The 12,239-nt window shown below is 44.3% G+C and overlaps 1 protein-coding gene across 1 annotated transcript in view; it reads left to right on the top strand.

The window, feature by feature from the left end:
• LOC132836889 (NACHT, LRR and PYD domains-containing protein 3-like) overlaps positions 1–11,847 on the top strand; it is a 76,302-nt gene extending 64,455 nt beyond the window's left edge. Inside the window, exons 11-12 of the mRNA XM_060856454.1 lie at positions 800–1,030; positions 11,725–11,847. Coding sequence (XP_060712437.1) covers positions 800–1,030; positions 11,725–11,847 — 354 coding nt within the window. The remainder of the gene's footprint in view (positions 1–799; positions 1,031–11,724) is intronic.
• Positions 11,848–12,239: the final 392 nt, after the last annotated feature.

Raw genomic sequence — 12,239 nt, 5'->3', positions numbered from 1 at the left:
TCTTCTGCTGCCGAGGCCTCCATGCTTACATTTTTCATCAGGACACACTACCAATCTCTGAGGGCCGCTTCTCCTACCTCCTACGTACTCCATCCATTTGAGCACTCTGAGCTGGTCTGTTACCACCCTCGACCCCTTCATCTCCAACTGCTGCCATGACATTGACAGCCTCAACCTGTCCACCCGACTCACCCAATCCAAGCTGTCACGCTCGCAATGCATTGCGCTCCATTTCCTGCAGTTCAACCCTGACCTCGCCATCAGACCTGAGGAGAAAGGTGGTCACAGTGGTAGTTTGGCACACTGACCTGTATACTGCTGCAACGTGGTGCCAGCTGATGGAATCTACCTCCTACAGTCCCCTCGACTAGCCAGACGATCGTCTCCTAGACTATCCACAACACCTCAGGGGTCATCTGATCCACAGCATCCAACTGCATAGTCCCAGAACCTCTCAATGCTATGTTCTATCTCTTACCCTAAAATTCATAAACCTGACTGCCCTGCACCACCAAACATTCCCCTCATCCCTTGACGCCGTCCTACTCCTCTTGGTTCAGAGACTGTCCACGCACTCTCCCTCTTCGATGACGTTCATTTCCTTGACCTACAATGCCTCTTCTTCACTATGAACATCCAAACTCTGCACACATCCATCCACCATGACAAAGGTCTCCAAGCCCTCTGTTTCTTTCTCTCAACTGACTCAAACAGAACCCCCCTCCACTGATGCACTCATTTGATTAGCTGAACTGGTCCTCGCCCTGAACGAGTTCTTTTTCGAATCCTCCCACTTCAGTCACTCCAAAGGGTTATCCACAAGGGTTTCCAAGAGGAAGTTGACCAGTTCATCAACTTCATGGTCACCTTTCACTCTGACCTCAAGTTCAACTGGACGATGACAGACACCTCCCTCTCCTTCCTGGACCTCACCATCTCCAATTCTGGTGACCGGCTCAACAGGAATATCTACTTTGAACCCACTGATTCCCGCAGCTGCCTGAACTACACCTCCTCCCACCTCACTCCCGTAAAAAACATTATCACTTACTTAAAATTCCTCTGCCTCTGCTATATCTGCTCCCAGGCGTTGCAATTGCACTGCAGAACATCCCAGGTTGTCTCCTGCTTCAAGGACTGAAATTTCCCCACACAGTCGTCATCAATGCCCTCCAGAGCATCTCCTCCACTGCACACACTTTGGCCCTTAAACACCACACCTCACACCCAAACAAGAATAGAACTCCACTGGCCCTCACATTCCACTTTACCAATCTCCCAATGCAGCGCATCATCCTCTGCCATTTCCACCACCTACAGCGAGATTCGAGCACCAGATATATATTTCCCTCCCCACCCCATCAGCATTCTGCACAAACCATTCCCTCTGCAACAAGAGTTGTAAAACCTGCACACACATCTTCCTCGCATCTTCATCTAAGACCCAAAAGGATTCTTCCTCATCCAGCAGAGATTTTCTTGCACATTCAACACCTAACTGTCTGTGTCCATTGCTCTCTATGTAATCTCTTCTAAACTGGGGACACAGGATGCCAACTCGAAAGATGTTTCAGAGAACATCTCCACAGCACCTGCACCAAACAACCCCACTGTCCTGCGGCCGAACACGTCAAATCCCCCTCCACTTTGGCAATGACATGCGAGTCCTGGGCCTCCTCCACTCCCAAATTCAAGCCACCCGACGCCTGGAGGAAGAACATCTCATATTCCACCTTGGAGCCCACCAACTGCACCACGTCAATGTCAATTTCACCAGTTTCCTCAACTGCCCTCCCCACAAATCATCCCAGATCCAACGCTGCAACTCAACCCCACCCTCTTCAACTCTCCTACCTGTCCATCTTCCTTCCCACCTGTCTGCTTCATCCACCATTCCGACCTATCACCATGATACCCACCTATATTTATCTATCGCCTTGCCTGTTAACTTCCCTCCAACCCCACGCCCGTCTTATCTCAGACACTTCAACCCCAATCCACATTACTGATGAACGGCCTATGCCCAAAATATTGATTCTCCTACTCTGCGGATGCTGCCAGACCTACTGTGTGTTTCCTGTGCCACATTATTTGATTCACAAAGCCATGCTGACTATCGCTAATCAAACTATGTTAATGAAAATAGTCATAAATCCCGTGTCTCAGAATCCTCTTCAATAGTGTGTCCAGCAACAGTGTAAGACTGACTAGTCTGCAATTCCCAGGGTTATCCCCATTCCTCTTCTTGAACAATGGAATAGCATTTTCAGCCCTCCAGCAACGTGGTACTACTTCAGTGGACAGCAAAGATTTGGCTGAAGGTGCAGCAATGTCTTCTATTACCTCCTGAAGAAACTTAGTGTATATTCTGACTGACCCAGGGAACTTATCTATTCGTATATTTTTCAGAATAGCCAGCTTGCCCTCCTTCTTCACATCAATCTGTTCCAGCATATCAACCTGTTTCACGCTGTTCTCAGAAACGTCAAGTTACATCTCGGTAGTTAATACTGAAGCAAAAAAATCCGTGAAGGTCATCCCCACCTCCTCAGACTCCAGGCACAAGTTCCCTCCACTATTCCTGAACGGCCCTATCCTCACTCTGGCTATCCTCGTGTTCCTCATATAAAAGCCTTGGGGACTTTGTTCATCCTTTCAGCTAAAGCTTTTTCATGCCCCCCTTGTAGCAGTCCTAGTCCATTCGTCAGATCCTTTCTGTCTGCCTTACTCTTGACTGAATGTTACACATCTCCTGTCATCCAGATTGCCTTCATCCTCCCGCCCTTCCTTGCCTCAGTGGGAGAAACCTATTTAGCACAAGCAGCAAGTGCTCCCTAAAGAACCTCCACATTTATGTGTTTCATTTCCCCGAGAATATCTATTCCCAATGTATGCTTTACAGCTCCTGCCTAATAGTTTTGTAATCCTCCCTCCCCAAGTGAATACTTTCTCATACCGCTTGCTCATATGACTATAGTAAATGTCAGGGAGTCGTGATCACTCTCACGGAAATGTTCTCACAATGTGTGCAGTTTTGGTCGCCATACTATAGGAAGGATGTGGAAGCTTTAGAACGAGTGCAGAGGAGGTTTACCAGGATGTTGCCTGGAATGGTAGGAAAATCTTATGAGGAAAGGCTGAGGCACTTGGGGCTGTTCTCATTGGAGAAGAGAAGGTTTAGGGGAGATCTGATAGAAGTGTATAAGATGATTAGGGGTTTAGATAGGGTAGATACTAAGAACCTTTTACCGCTAATGGAGTCAGGTGTTACTAGGGGACATAGCTTTAAATTAAGGGGTGGTAGGTATAGGACAGATGTTAGGGGTAGATTCTTCACACAGCGGGTTGTGAGTTCATGGAATGCCCTGCCCGTATCAGTGGTGAACTCTCCTTCTTTATGGTCATTTAAGCGGGCATTGGATAGGCATTTGGAAGTTATTGGGCTAGTATAGGTTAGGTAGGATTCGGTCGGCGCAACATCGAGGGCCGAAGGGCCTGTACTGCGCTGTATCCTTCTATGTTCTATGTTCTATGTAATGAGAGTTCTGACACCTGACCTTGGTCGTTACCAAGCACCAAATCCAATATGGCCTCTCCTTTCTCGGCCTACCGACATTTTGAGTCAGGAATCCCTCCAGGATGGACTTGACAAAATCTGATCCATCTGAAATATTTGCACGAAGGTGGTTCCAATATATATGAGGAACGTTGAAGTCACCCATGACAACAACTCTGTTACTTCTACACCTGACCAAAGTCCGCCTCCAAATCTGCTCCTCCATGTCAAATGCGAACACAATGTAACATGCAATGTAGAAACATGCAGTTAGGATACTTTCCATCATTTCTTCAAAAATTTCAGCAGTTTTAACGTTGATCTCCCCACAGCCAGTCTATCTGCACTTTAAGATCGAGACTTATATGCTTTTCGTTTCTCACCTCAGTATCAAAATAAGGCAATGCATGTCTAATTCCTCAAGAATTAAAAGACAGATGATTTTTTTTGAGGAGCGATTGCATAATGACGAGCAAAGACCTTTACTTCAATGATTACAATCATAGAATCGTTGCAGTGTGGAAGCAGGCCTCTCGACACATGGATTTCAAATGAACCCTCAAAGAGCATCCCAAACAATGCCAGTAACTTACATTTACGGTAGCTAATCCACTTAACTTGCAAACCGCATGCAATTTATCATTGCTAATCCATCTACCCTGCACATTGTTGGGCTGTGGGATGAAACCAGATCACCTGGAGGAAACCCACACAGACACAGGAGAATTTGCAAACTTCAAACACAGACTCAAACAGAAGTGGGATTGAACCTTAACCTACAGCGAATCCTCTTGCAAGGATGCCTACCTTGAAGAAGCTCTTCTCCTCCCTCTACAAGGATCTCAGCAAGTCCCTCTGTCACTGCACGCCCCCCCCCCCCTCAGGTCTTCTCCTCTGCCCTGAAGCTCTACTTCCTCGTCAGGTCCACACACTCCACCAACCCAACCTCCACCCCCGGCACCTTGCCCTGCAAACACAAAGTGCAAAACTTGCGCCCACACCTCCCCCTCACATCCCTCCAAGACCCCAATGGATCCTTCCATATCCATTGCAAATTCACCTGCACCTTCACGCACATCATTTACTGTATCCACGGCACTCAATGTGGTCTCCTCTACATTGAAGAGACAGGCCACCTTCTTGCAGAACATTTCAAGGAACACCTCTGGGACACCCGCACCAACCAACCCAACTGCCCCGTGGCTGAGCACTTTAACTCCCCCTCCCAATCCGCCTAGGACATGCAGCTCCTTGGCCTCCTCCATCGCCAGACCCTGGCCACACAATGCCTGGAGGAAGAGCGCCTCATCTTCTGCCTAAGAATCCTCCAACCACACGGGATGAATGTAGATTTCTCCAGCTTCCTCATTTCCCCTCCCCTCACCTTACCTCAGTCCCAACCCCAGGAATCAGCACCGCCCTTTTTTTTAGATTAGACTTACAGTGTGGAAACAGGCCCTTCGGCCCAACAAGTCCACACCGACCCGCCGAAGCGAAACCCACCCATACCCCTACATTTACCCCTTACCTAACACTACGGGCAATTTAGCATGGCCAATTCACCTGACCCACACATCTTTGGACTGTGGGAGGAAACCGGAGCACCCGGAGGAAACCCACGCAGACACGGGGAGAACGTGCAAACTCCACACAGTCAGTCACCTGAGTCGGGAATTGAACCCGGGTCTCAGGCGCTGTGAGGCAGCATTGCTAACCACTGTGCCACCGTGCCGCCCTTCTTGACCTGCAATCTTCTTCCCGACCTCTCCACTCCACCCCCTCTCCAGCCTATCACCCTCACCTCCTTCCACATATCGTATTCCCAGCGCCCCTCCCCCAAATTCCCTCCCTCTACCTTTTATCTCAGCCCACTAGGCACACCAGCCTCATTCCTGAAGAAGGGCTTATACCCGAAACGTCGATTCTGCTGCTCTGTGTTTTTCCAGCACCACATTTTTCAACTCTGATACTCCAGCATCTGCAGTCCTCACTTTCTGCTAATTGAACCCGGATGCCTGGTCCTGTGACTCAGCAGTGCTCATGACAAAACCACCTTGTCACCAATTATCATGCTCTTTAGGAGCTGCAGAATTGGCATGGTGGTGGTCAAAGTGGCCAACCTATGTTGTACGATGAACATGAGAGTGAGATGATTTGATTTTGAAGTTGTTTTGGAGAAGCGGGATGATCTTCCCCATGAGAGATGTATAGAGTTGGGAGTGAACATTACAAAAGAGGTGAAAACATTCACATTACATACGACTCCTGAGCCTTGCTGATGCTGTCATTCCTGATGTCAACACTGATGTCATCCCTACTCAAGGAGGCCTCAGACCAATCAGACACATCCCCATTTGATCCCTCTCTGTGCAGATTTCCGCTCTTCTCGAGGCTACAAATTTGAAGAGTTCCACATGTCATGTCTCTGGGGAGAGGAAGCGACAAGTAAATGGTTATGTCAAAAGTGAGAGGAGGGAATGGGAGCATTGGTGATGTGTGTGAATTTAAGTCTTTGATTCAGCCATGTTTTATTCAGAACAAAACAAAATTAATGACACAATGGATAGCTGAATGTGTTCCACACACAAAGCACTGCACCCACTCGTCGAGGTTCTGCTCACAGCTTATCAATTCAAGCTCACCACCTTGCCACTCAATAAAAGATGCACCAATTGATGGCTGGGGCGATTATTGAAGTTTCTTTCAGATTGAGGCTTATTCTAGCCTGGACATCGTTCCTGTGTTACCGACAGCATATTTGGGCCAAGGATAAGTCTAGAATTGTTCTAAACAGGATCGAGCTTTTACTAATTTTGCAATGTGTGTCAATGGGAAGTTTACACTGTTCTTGAGTTCATTTCCGAATTCTCGCTGCGTCACAGTGTAAATGGAAATGTTAGTACATGTACTGAGGAGCTGTTACATGCCTGACATCTGTTCTGTTATATAAGTATATCTGAGCAGGATGCAAAAACATATATGTTTGCAATTTGCAGATAAATGTGAGGTGAGAATTTTGTGGAGAATAAGAGGAAGGCAGAGTACTGGGTCAATGGAAAGATTCTTGGTAGTGTGGATGTGCAGCGGGATCTTGTTCATAGATCCCTGCAAGTTGCCACCCAGGTGGACAGTGCTGTAAAGAAGGCATGCGGAGTTTCATTCGCAGAGGGATTGAGTTCCAGAGCTGCAATATCGTGCTGCAACTATACAAACCACTAGTGCGGCCACACTTGGAATATTGTGTACAGTTCTGGTGCCCATATTTCGGGAAGAATGTGGAAGCATTGGAAAAAGGTGCAGAGGAGATTTATCTGGATGTTGCCTCTCTGGATGGAAGACCATATGGGGAAAGGCTGAGAGAGTTGGGTCTGTTGTTTTTGGAAAGAAGAAGGCAAAGAGGGAATTTGATAGTGACATACAAGATGGTCAGAGGATTAGATAGGGTTCACAGCGAAAGTCTTTTCCCTAGGATGATGACGTCAGCTTGTATGAGGGGGCATAATTATAAATTGAGGGGTGTTAGAGTTAAGACAGATGGCAGAGGCAGGCTCTTTACTCAGAGAGTGGCAAGGGCATGGAATGCCCTACCTGCTGATATAGTCAACTCAGCCACTTTAGGGAGATTTAAACAATCCTTTGATAAGAACATGGATGATAATGGGATAATGTAGGGGGATGAACTGAGAATAGTTCACAGGTCGGCGCAACATGGAGGGCCTAACCTGCACTGTATTATTCTATGCTCTATATTCTATTATAAACAACCCAAGTTACCAATAAAACAATGAAAGTGCCAGATATACTGAAGAATTGAATAATAGAGTTTCTTCGCTGCTCCATCTCTTGGTCTTTGTGATTCCCTATCAAGCTGCAGCTATGGAGACCATGTCGGACTCGACTTGTCACTTCAATGCGTCTGACAGTCAGAATATTGAGGAGTAAAACAAGAAAGAACAGAAGAATGGGAGTTAATATGAAACAAAAGATGACAAATGTGGTCCATGCCGAGAAGCAACAAAGCTTTGTTTCAATATACATTCCCAAGGAACAGCAGCAACAATCATAAATCGAGCTTCCTGTGTAAAGTGGGCACGAAGAGTCTCCAAACAGCTCAGTACGCTCACTGTTGTTAGAACCAGAGCCGCTGTGTTTTTTCAGTGCAGTACTTGTGACAACAAATGGCCACAAATCGATCACGGGTGAAAGCCACAATGAGCCAAATGGAAACAACTGTGGCTGCAAAGCTCAACGTGGTCATGAGACAACAAGCAGGAGTAATCAGGAGATATGAATCTCGGAAATAAATTGCAGCCAACCACCTCAGTTTACCTTCCATGACAGCGAATAGAAGAACAGCCACTGCCATCCCAACCAGATAGCATTTGGACAAAGAACACTTTCTGTGAGACAGGATGACGACCACAATGAGGTTAACTAAAAGGGAAATAAAAATAAGCAGGGAACATTCTGAGCTGATGCAGAGCAGAGTGAAAGACATAACGTTTCTACGTTGAAATTGTCGTCGTTTCACACTTCTTTAATGAGGGAAAAAGATATTTTGCTCAATATTTCTTTTCAATTTTCTATGGCATGAAAGGAAGATTGTTTATCATTTATTTACGCACCATCAGAATTGAGAATTCAAAGCATGAAATCTATTTGAATGTCTGAAGTAGAATGCAGTGAAGTAAGGAAGAGATCAAATGCTTTTGAATTCAGGGTACCCAACAGTAAATTTTGGATCTAGCACCAGCTTGAAAGATGGAGAAGACTGACGACAGTTCATTGCTTTCGAAATGTTCAGTAAACTGAGACACTGCGGTGTACAAAGGCATAATGCACGAGGAATATGGGGATGGAATTAAGACCTCGTAAGACGTTTGGATGGTACATTGGATTTCCCAAGAACGCAAGGATTATAAAACTGAAGTGAACACAGTTTAACAGAAGCAGTTACTTTGGAATAATTGATGCAAGGAGGGATGTTTTTTCTTAATAATTCATGCAAGCAAGATCGCGCTGTGCCAGCTTTTATTGCACCCTGAATATTGCTGGAAGACAATTAACAAAGAAGCACATTTCTGGAGTCGCATGTAGGCCAACCAGATTACTCCATTATAGGGAACATAGAGAAAATTTGCCATTACTCTCTAGAGTTCTTTATTTAATTACTGAATACAAATGTAACCTGCTATGATGGAGTTTGAGTCTATGTCCATATATTCAGTGGCTCTGAGATTACGCCATCTGTGGTGCTACTAATGTGCCAACTCATTTACTTACAATTCAATGAAATGAAAGGAGATGTTTGAAAATGACATATTGTAGCAGTGTTTCAGTCAATATATTTTCCAGGAAATGCTTCAAGAGCCACATCAACCATTAATCCCTTTGACCACTGATGTTATTGACCAAGTAACCGAAGGGTGCAAAGCAAATTTAATAATTCCACACTACCGATTTGGGTAGAATTCAATTTCATTGCAGACAATCAGACCTGTGTTTTCTTGTTTTCTATGGGAATAACCATTTGAGGCTCAGTTTCAAAATTACAGGTTATCACGAGCTGACTTTATGTTCTTCACAAATGTAATTTAAAACTTCGAAATGGTAAGAAATTGGTGGAAGAGACTGAGATACTGAAAGGAAAAAGCCACAGGAGTGAGACCAATTTGAAATGTCACTCAAAAAGACAGCATTCGGACAGAAAATAAAAACACAGCAACTCTCATGAATAATTGTGAATGGTTTATTAGTTGCGCAGCTTTTCCCATCATCTCAATAAATCTTTATTGCTATCTCTCCCTTTAATTTATTCTACGCCCCATCCCCTTCACTGCCATTTCACATCTCCATATCAACGCTGTGAAACTCAGTCTCCACTCTCAGGCACAATTATTTCCTCCATATCGTTCTTCATTCCGTGTGACCTGTTCAACCTTCACTCTTTCCCAATCTGCTACTGATCTTGCTTGCTCTGCCCATATCTACACGTCCTCCTCACGAACAATTGCTGTCACGGCACATACTCGACAACTTTCTTCTGAACTTACTTTATTATCTGACGGTTGTTTCCCCTTATTTCTTGCCTTCCAAAAATCTGAAACAACCTCAAACTTGCACAAATTAAAACAACACAATATTGTTAGTACATACAGTTAATTTCCAGGTAAAATAAGCCCCAGAGTGGCTTCGCAATATTTCCAGCTTCTTCAGTGTAATAATTAGGTTGGAGTCGAATTATTTTCACACTGAAAATGCTTCCAAAAAAAGATTTTTTTGGTGGCAGTATGGCTCAGTGGTGAACACAGTTGCTTCACAGAGACAGAGAACTCGGATTAATTGCAAACTCGGGAAATTTGTGAAATTTACGCATTCTGCCTGTGTCTGCGTGGGTTTCCTGCCGGTTCTTCAGTTTCCTCACAGTCCAGAGATATGCAGAGTAGATGGAGTAGACGTTTATGGGTGCCAAGAATATCGATAGGTCTCCGCTCTACTATGGCGATATCGATGACAGAATCCTTCCACCAGTCATCAACTATGCGTTTGTTTCACTGATAAGTGAACACCTTGGGTTGGGAAAAATGATTTGAGGTCCAAGAGCACAGAAACTGTCTCTCTGCTCTCAGCAGTAAGAGTTTCAGTCATTTTAAAGGAAACAAGTTCATTTTCTCTTTAGTTCTGCTTGTAAACTGTGATTTTTAACTAATAACTTAAGGATTTCAGTCAGTGACCAAGCCATAATAATGCTGGAAGCGTGGGGAGAAAACGAGAATGACATCAAACAGTGTTTTCGCTGACATCTGAAACAAAAGGGTCATCTAAGCAAAGAGTGATTTGGAACCACTGAACTTGCTTCAAATTTCGTTTGTTTCTGATTCATTTGTCTTTGTCTGCTGGCTTGTCGTCGTAAGAATAAGGGAGATTTTGTTTGCTTTGGAAAGGCAATCAGAAATTACACCTGCAGAGTAACATTTGATGGTTGGTCGCTGCTTTCATGGCGTTAAAGTTTAAATACTTGCAATAAGCAGTGATCCATGTTTTAGTCGAGGCCTAATCCAAGTTTTGGATCAACATGAGTCTGAAAATCAGTTAAACCTGGAAAGTTTTAGTGAATACTTTAAAATCGTGAACTTTTATTACAACACTGTAACAAGTTCCGATTGATTTATAAGATGGTACATAGTGAATTGTGACAGGCAATGACATGTCAGTGACAAAGATTATGCATGATGAGAATAAGCTGAGCGTATAATTTTACTCTGATACTGGGATAAAATATATATATTCCAGTGGTCTGCTTTACAGACCTCAATGTGATCATGACATTTTGCTTCAATTATATAGTAGCATGTTCACAAAACATTGAGGTCATTGTGTACAGTTTTTCTCTCCGTTTAGAAGGAAAGATTAGATTAGATTACTTACAGTGTGGAAACAGGCCCCTCGGCCCAACAAGTCCACACCAACGCGCACCCACCCAGACCCATTTCCCTACATTTACCCCTGCACCTAACACTACGGGCAATTTAGCATGGCCAATTCACCTAACCTGCACGTTTTTAGGGACTGTGGGAGGAAATAGGAGCATCTGGAGGAAACCCACACAGACAAGGGGAGAATGTGTAAACTCCACACAGTCAGTCACCTGAGGTGGGAGCAGAACTCAGGTCTCTGGTGCTGTGAGGCAGCATTGCTAACCATTGTGCCACCATGCCTCCCATTATTATCATCGAGGGTTGACCATAAAATGTATGCTATAATTGCACGACAGAATGAAATGATTCTCCTATAAAGAGTGATTGTGCAAAATTAACCTGCAATCTTTAAAGTTTCGAAAAATTAAAGCTGATCTCATTGAAGCTTATGAGCAATTGACAGTACAGACAAGATAGATGCTTGTAGATAAAGTTCAACATCAGAGGGATGCAACTGAGGTATGTGAGTCAGAGAAAGCTTTTATTATTATTCAGACAATTGCAAAATGTTGGAATTCTCCCCCACAGAGCACTGCAGAGATTCATGTTTGAATATATTAAGTCATAGAATGATAATTTTCGGATTTTCAGATTTGTCAGGACTAAATGTGTTAAATCAGCCATGTTCGTGTTGGTGTTGCAGGGTAAGGTCGATGTGCTAAATGACTGAAGACTCCTCACATTTTCCAGTGCTCTTCAGAGTACACCTTTCCAGTGCACGTGATTCATGGGGCCATGAAGCAGCAGATAAATCTGACCATCGCTGCAGGAATGAAGGTTCTCTTCACTATGCCTAAATCAGAGATCCCGTGAGGGAAGAGATTGTTACAATTATATCTCCACCACTGAAATAATTGATGATCTTGTCCAGTTCAGCAGTGCCAGAATGGCCTTTGCCGCTGGAATATCCATTTTTATATGTTTTCTAATCATTTAATGAAATTAGAAATTGCAATGAAGGGAGATGTCATAAAATGTTTCAGCTGAAGCCTGAACTTTGTTTGAGTCACAGCATAGATGCCAGTGTTTGTGCAGCAACTCAGGAGTTGCAACATGAATCCCATTTCTTGAACAAATTCGTGGAGATATCCAGTACTGTATCCCAACCATGACATTCTGTACCATATAGAATAGACCATGAGCATGGCCCATAAGAGGATGAAATTGGCAGATATAAAAAAGAGTAGAATTATGGATTTCCTCCG

The sequence above is a fragment of the Hemiscyllium ocellatum genome, chromosome 48 (assembly GCF_020745735.1).
Source record: "Hemiscyllium ocellatum isolate sHemOce1 chromosome 48, sHemOce1.pat.X.cur, whole genome shotgun sequence".
NCBI classification, from domain to species: domain Eukaryota; kingdom Metazoa; phylum Chordata; class Chondrichthyes; order Orectolobiformes; family Hemiscylliidae; genus Hemiscyllium; species Hemiscyllium ocellatum.
This window is presented reverse-complemented; position numbering and strand designations above follow the sequence as displayed.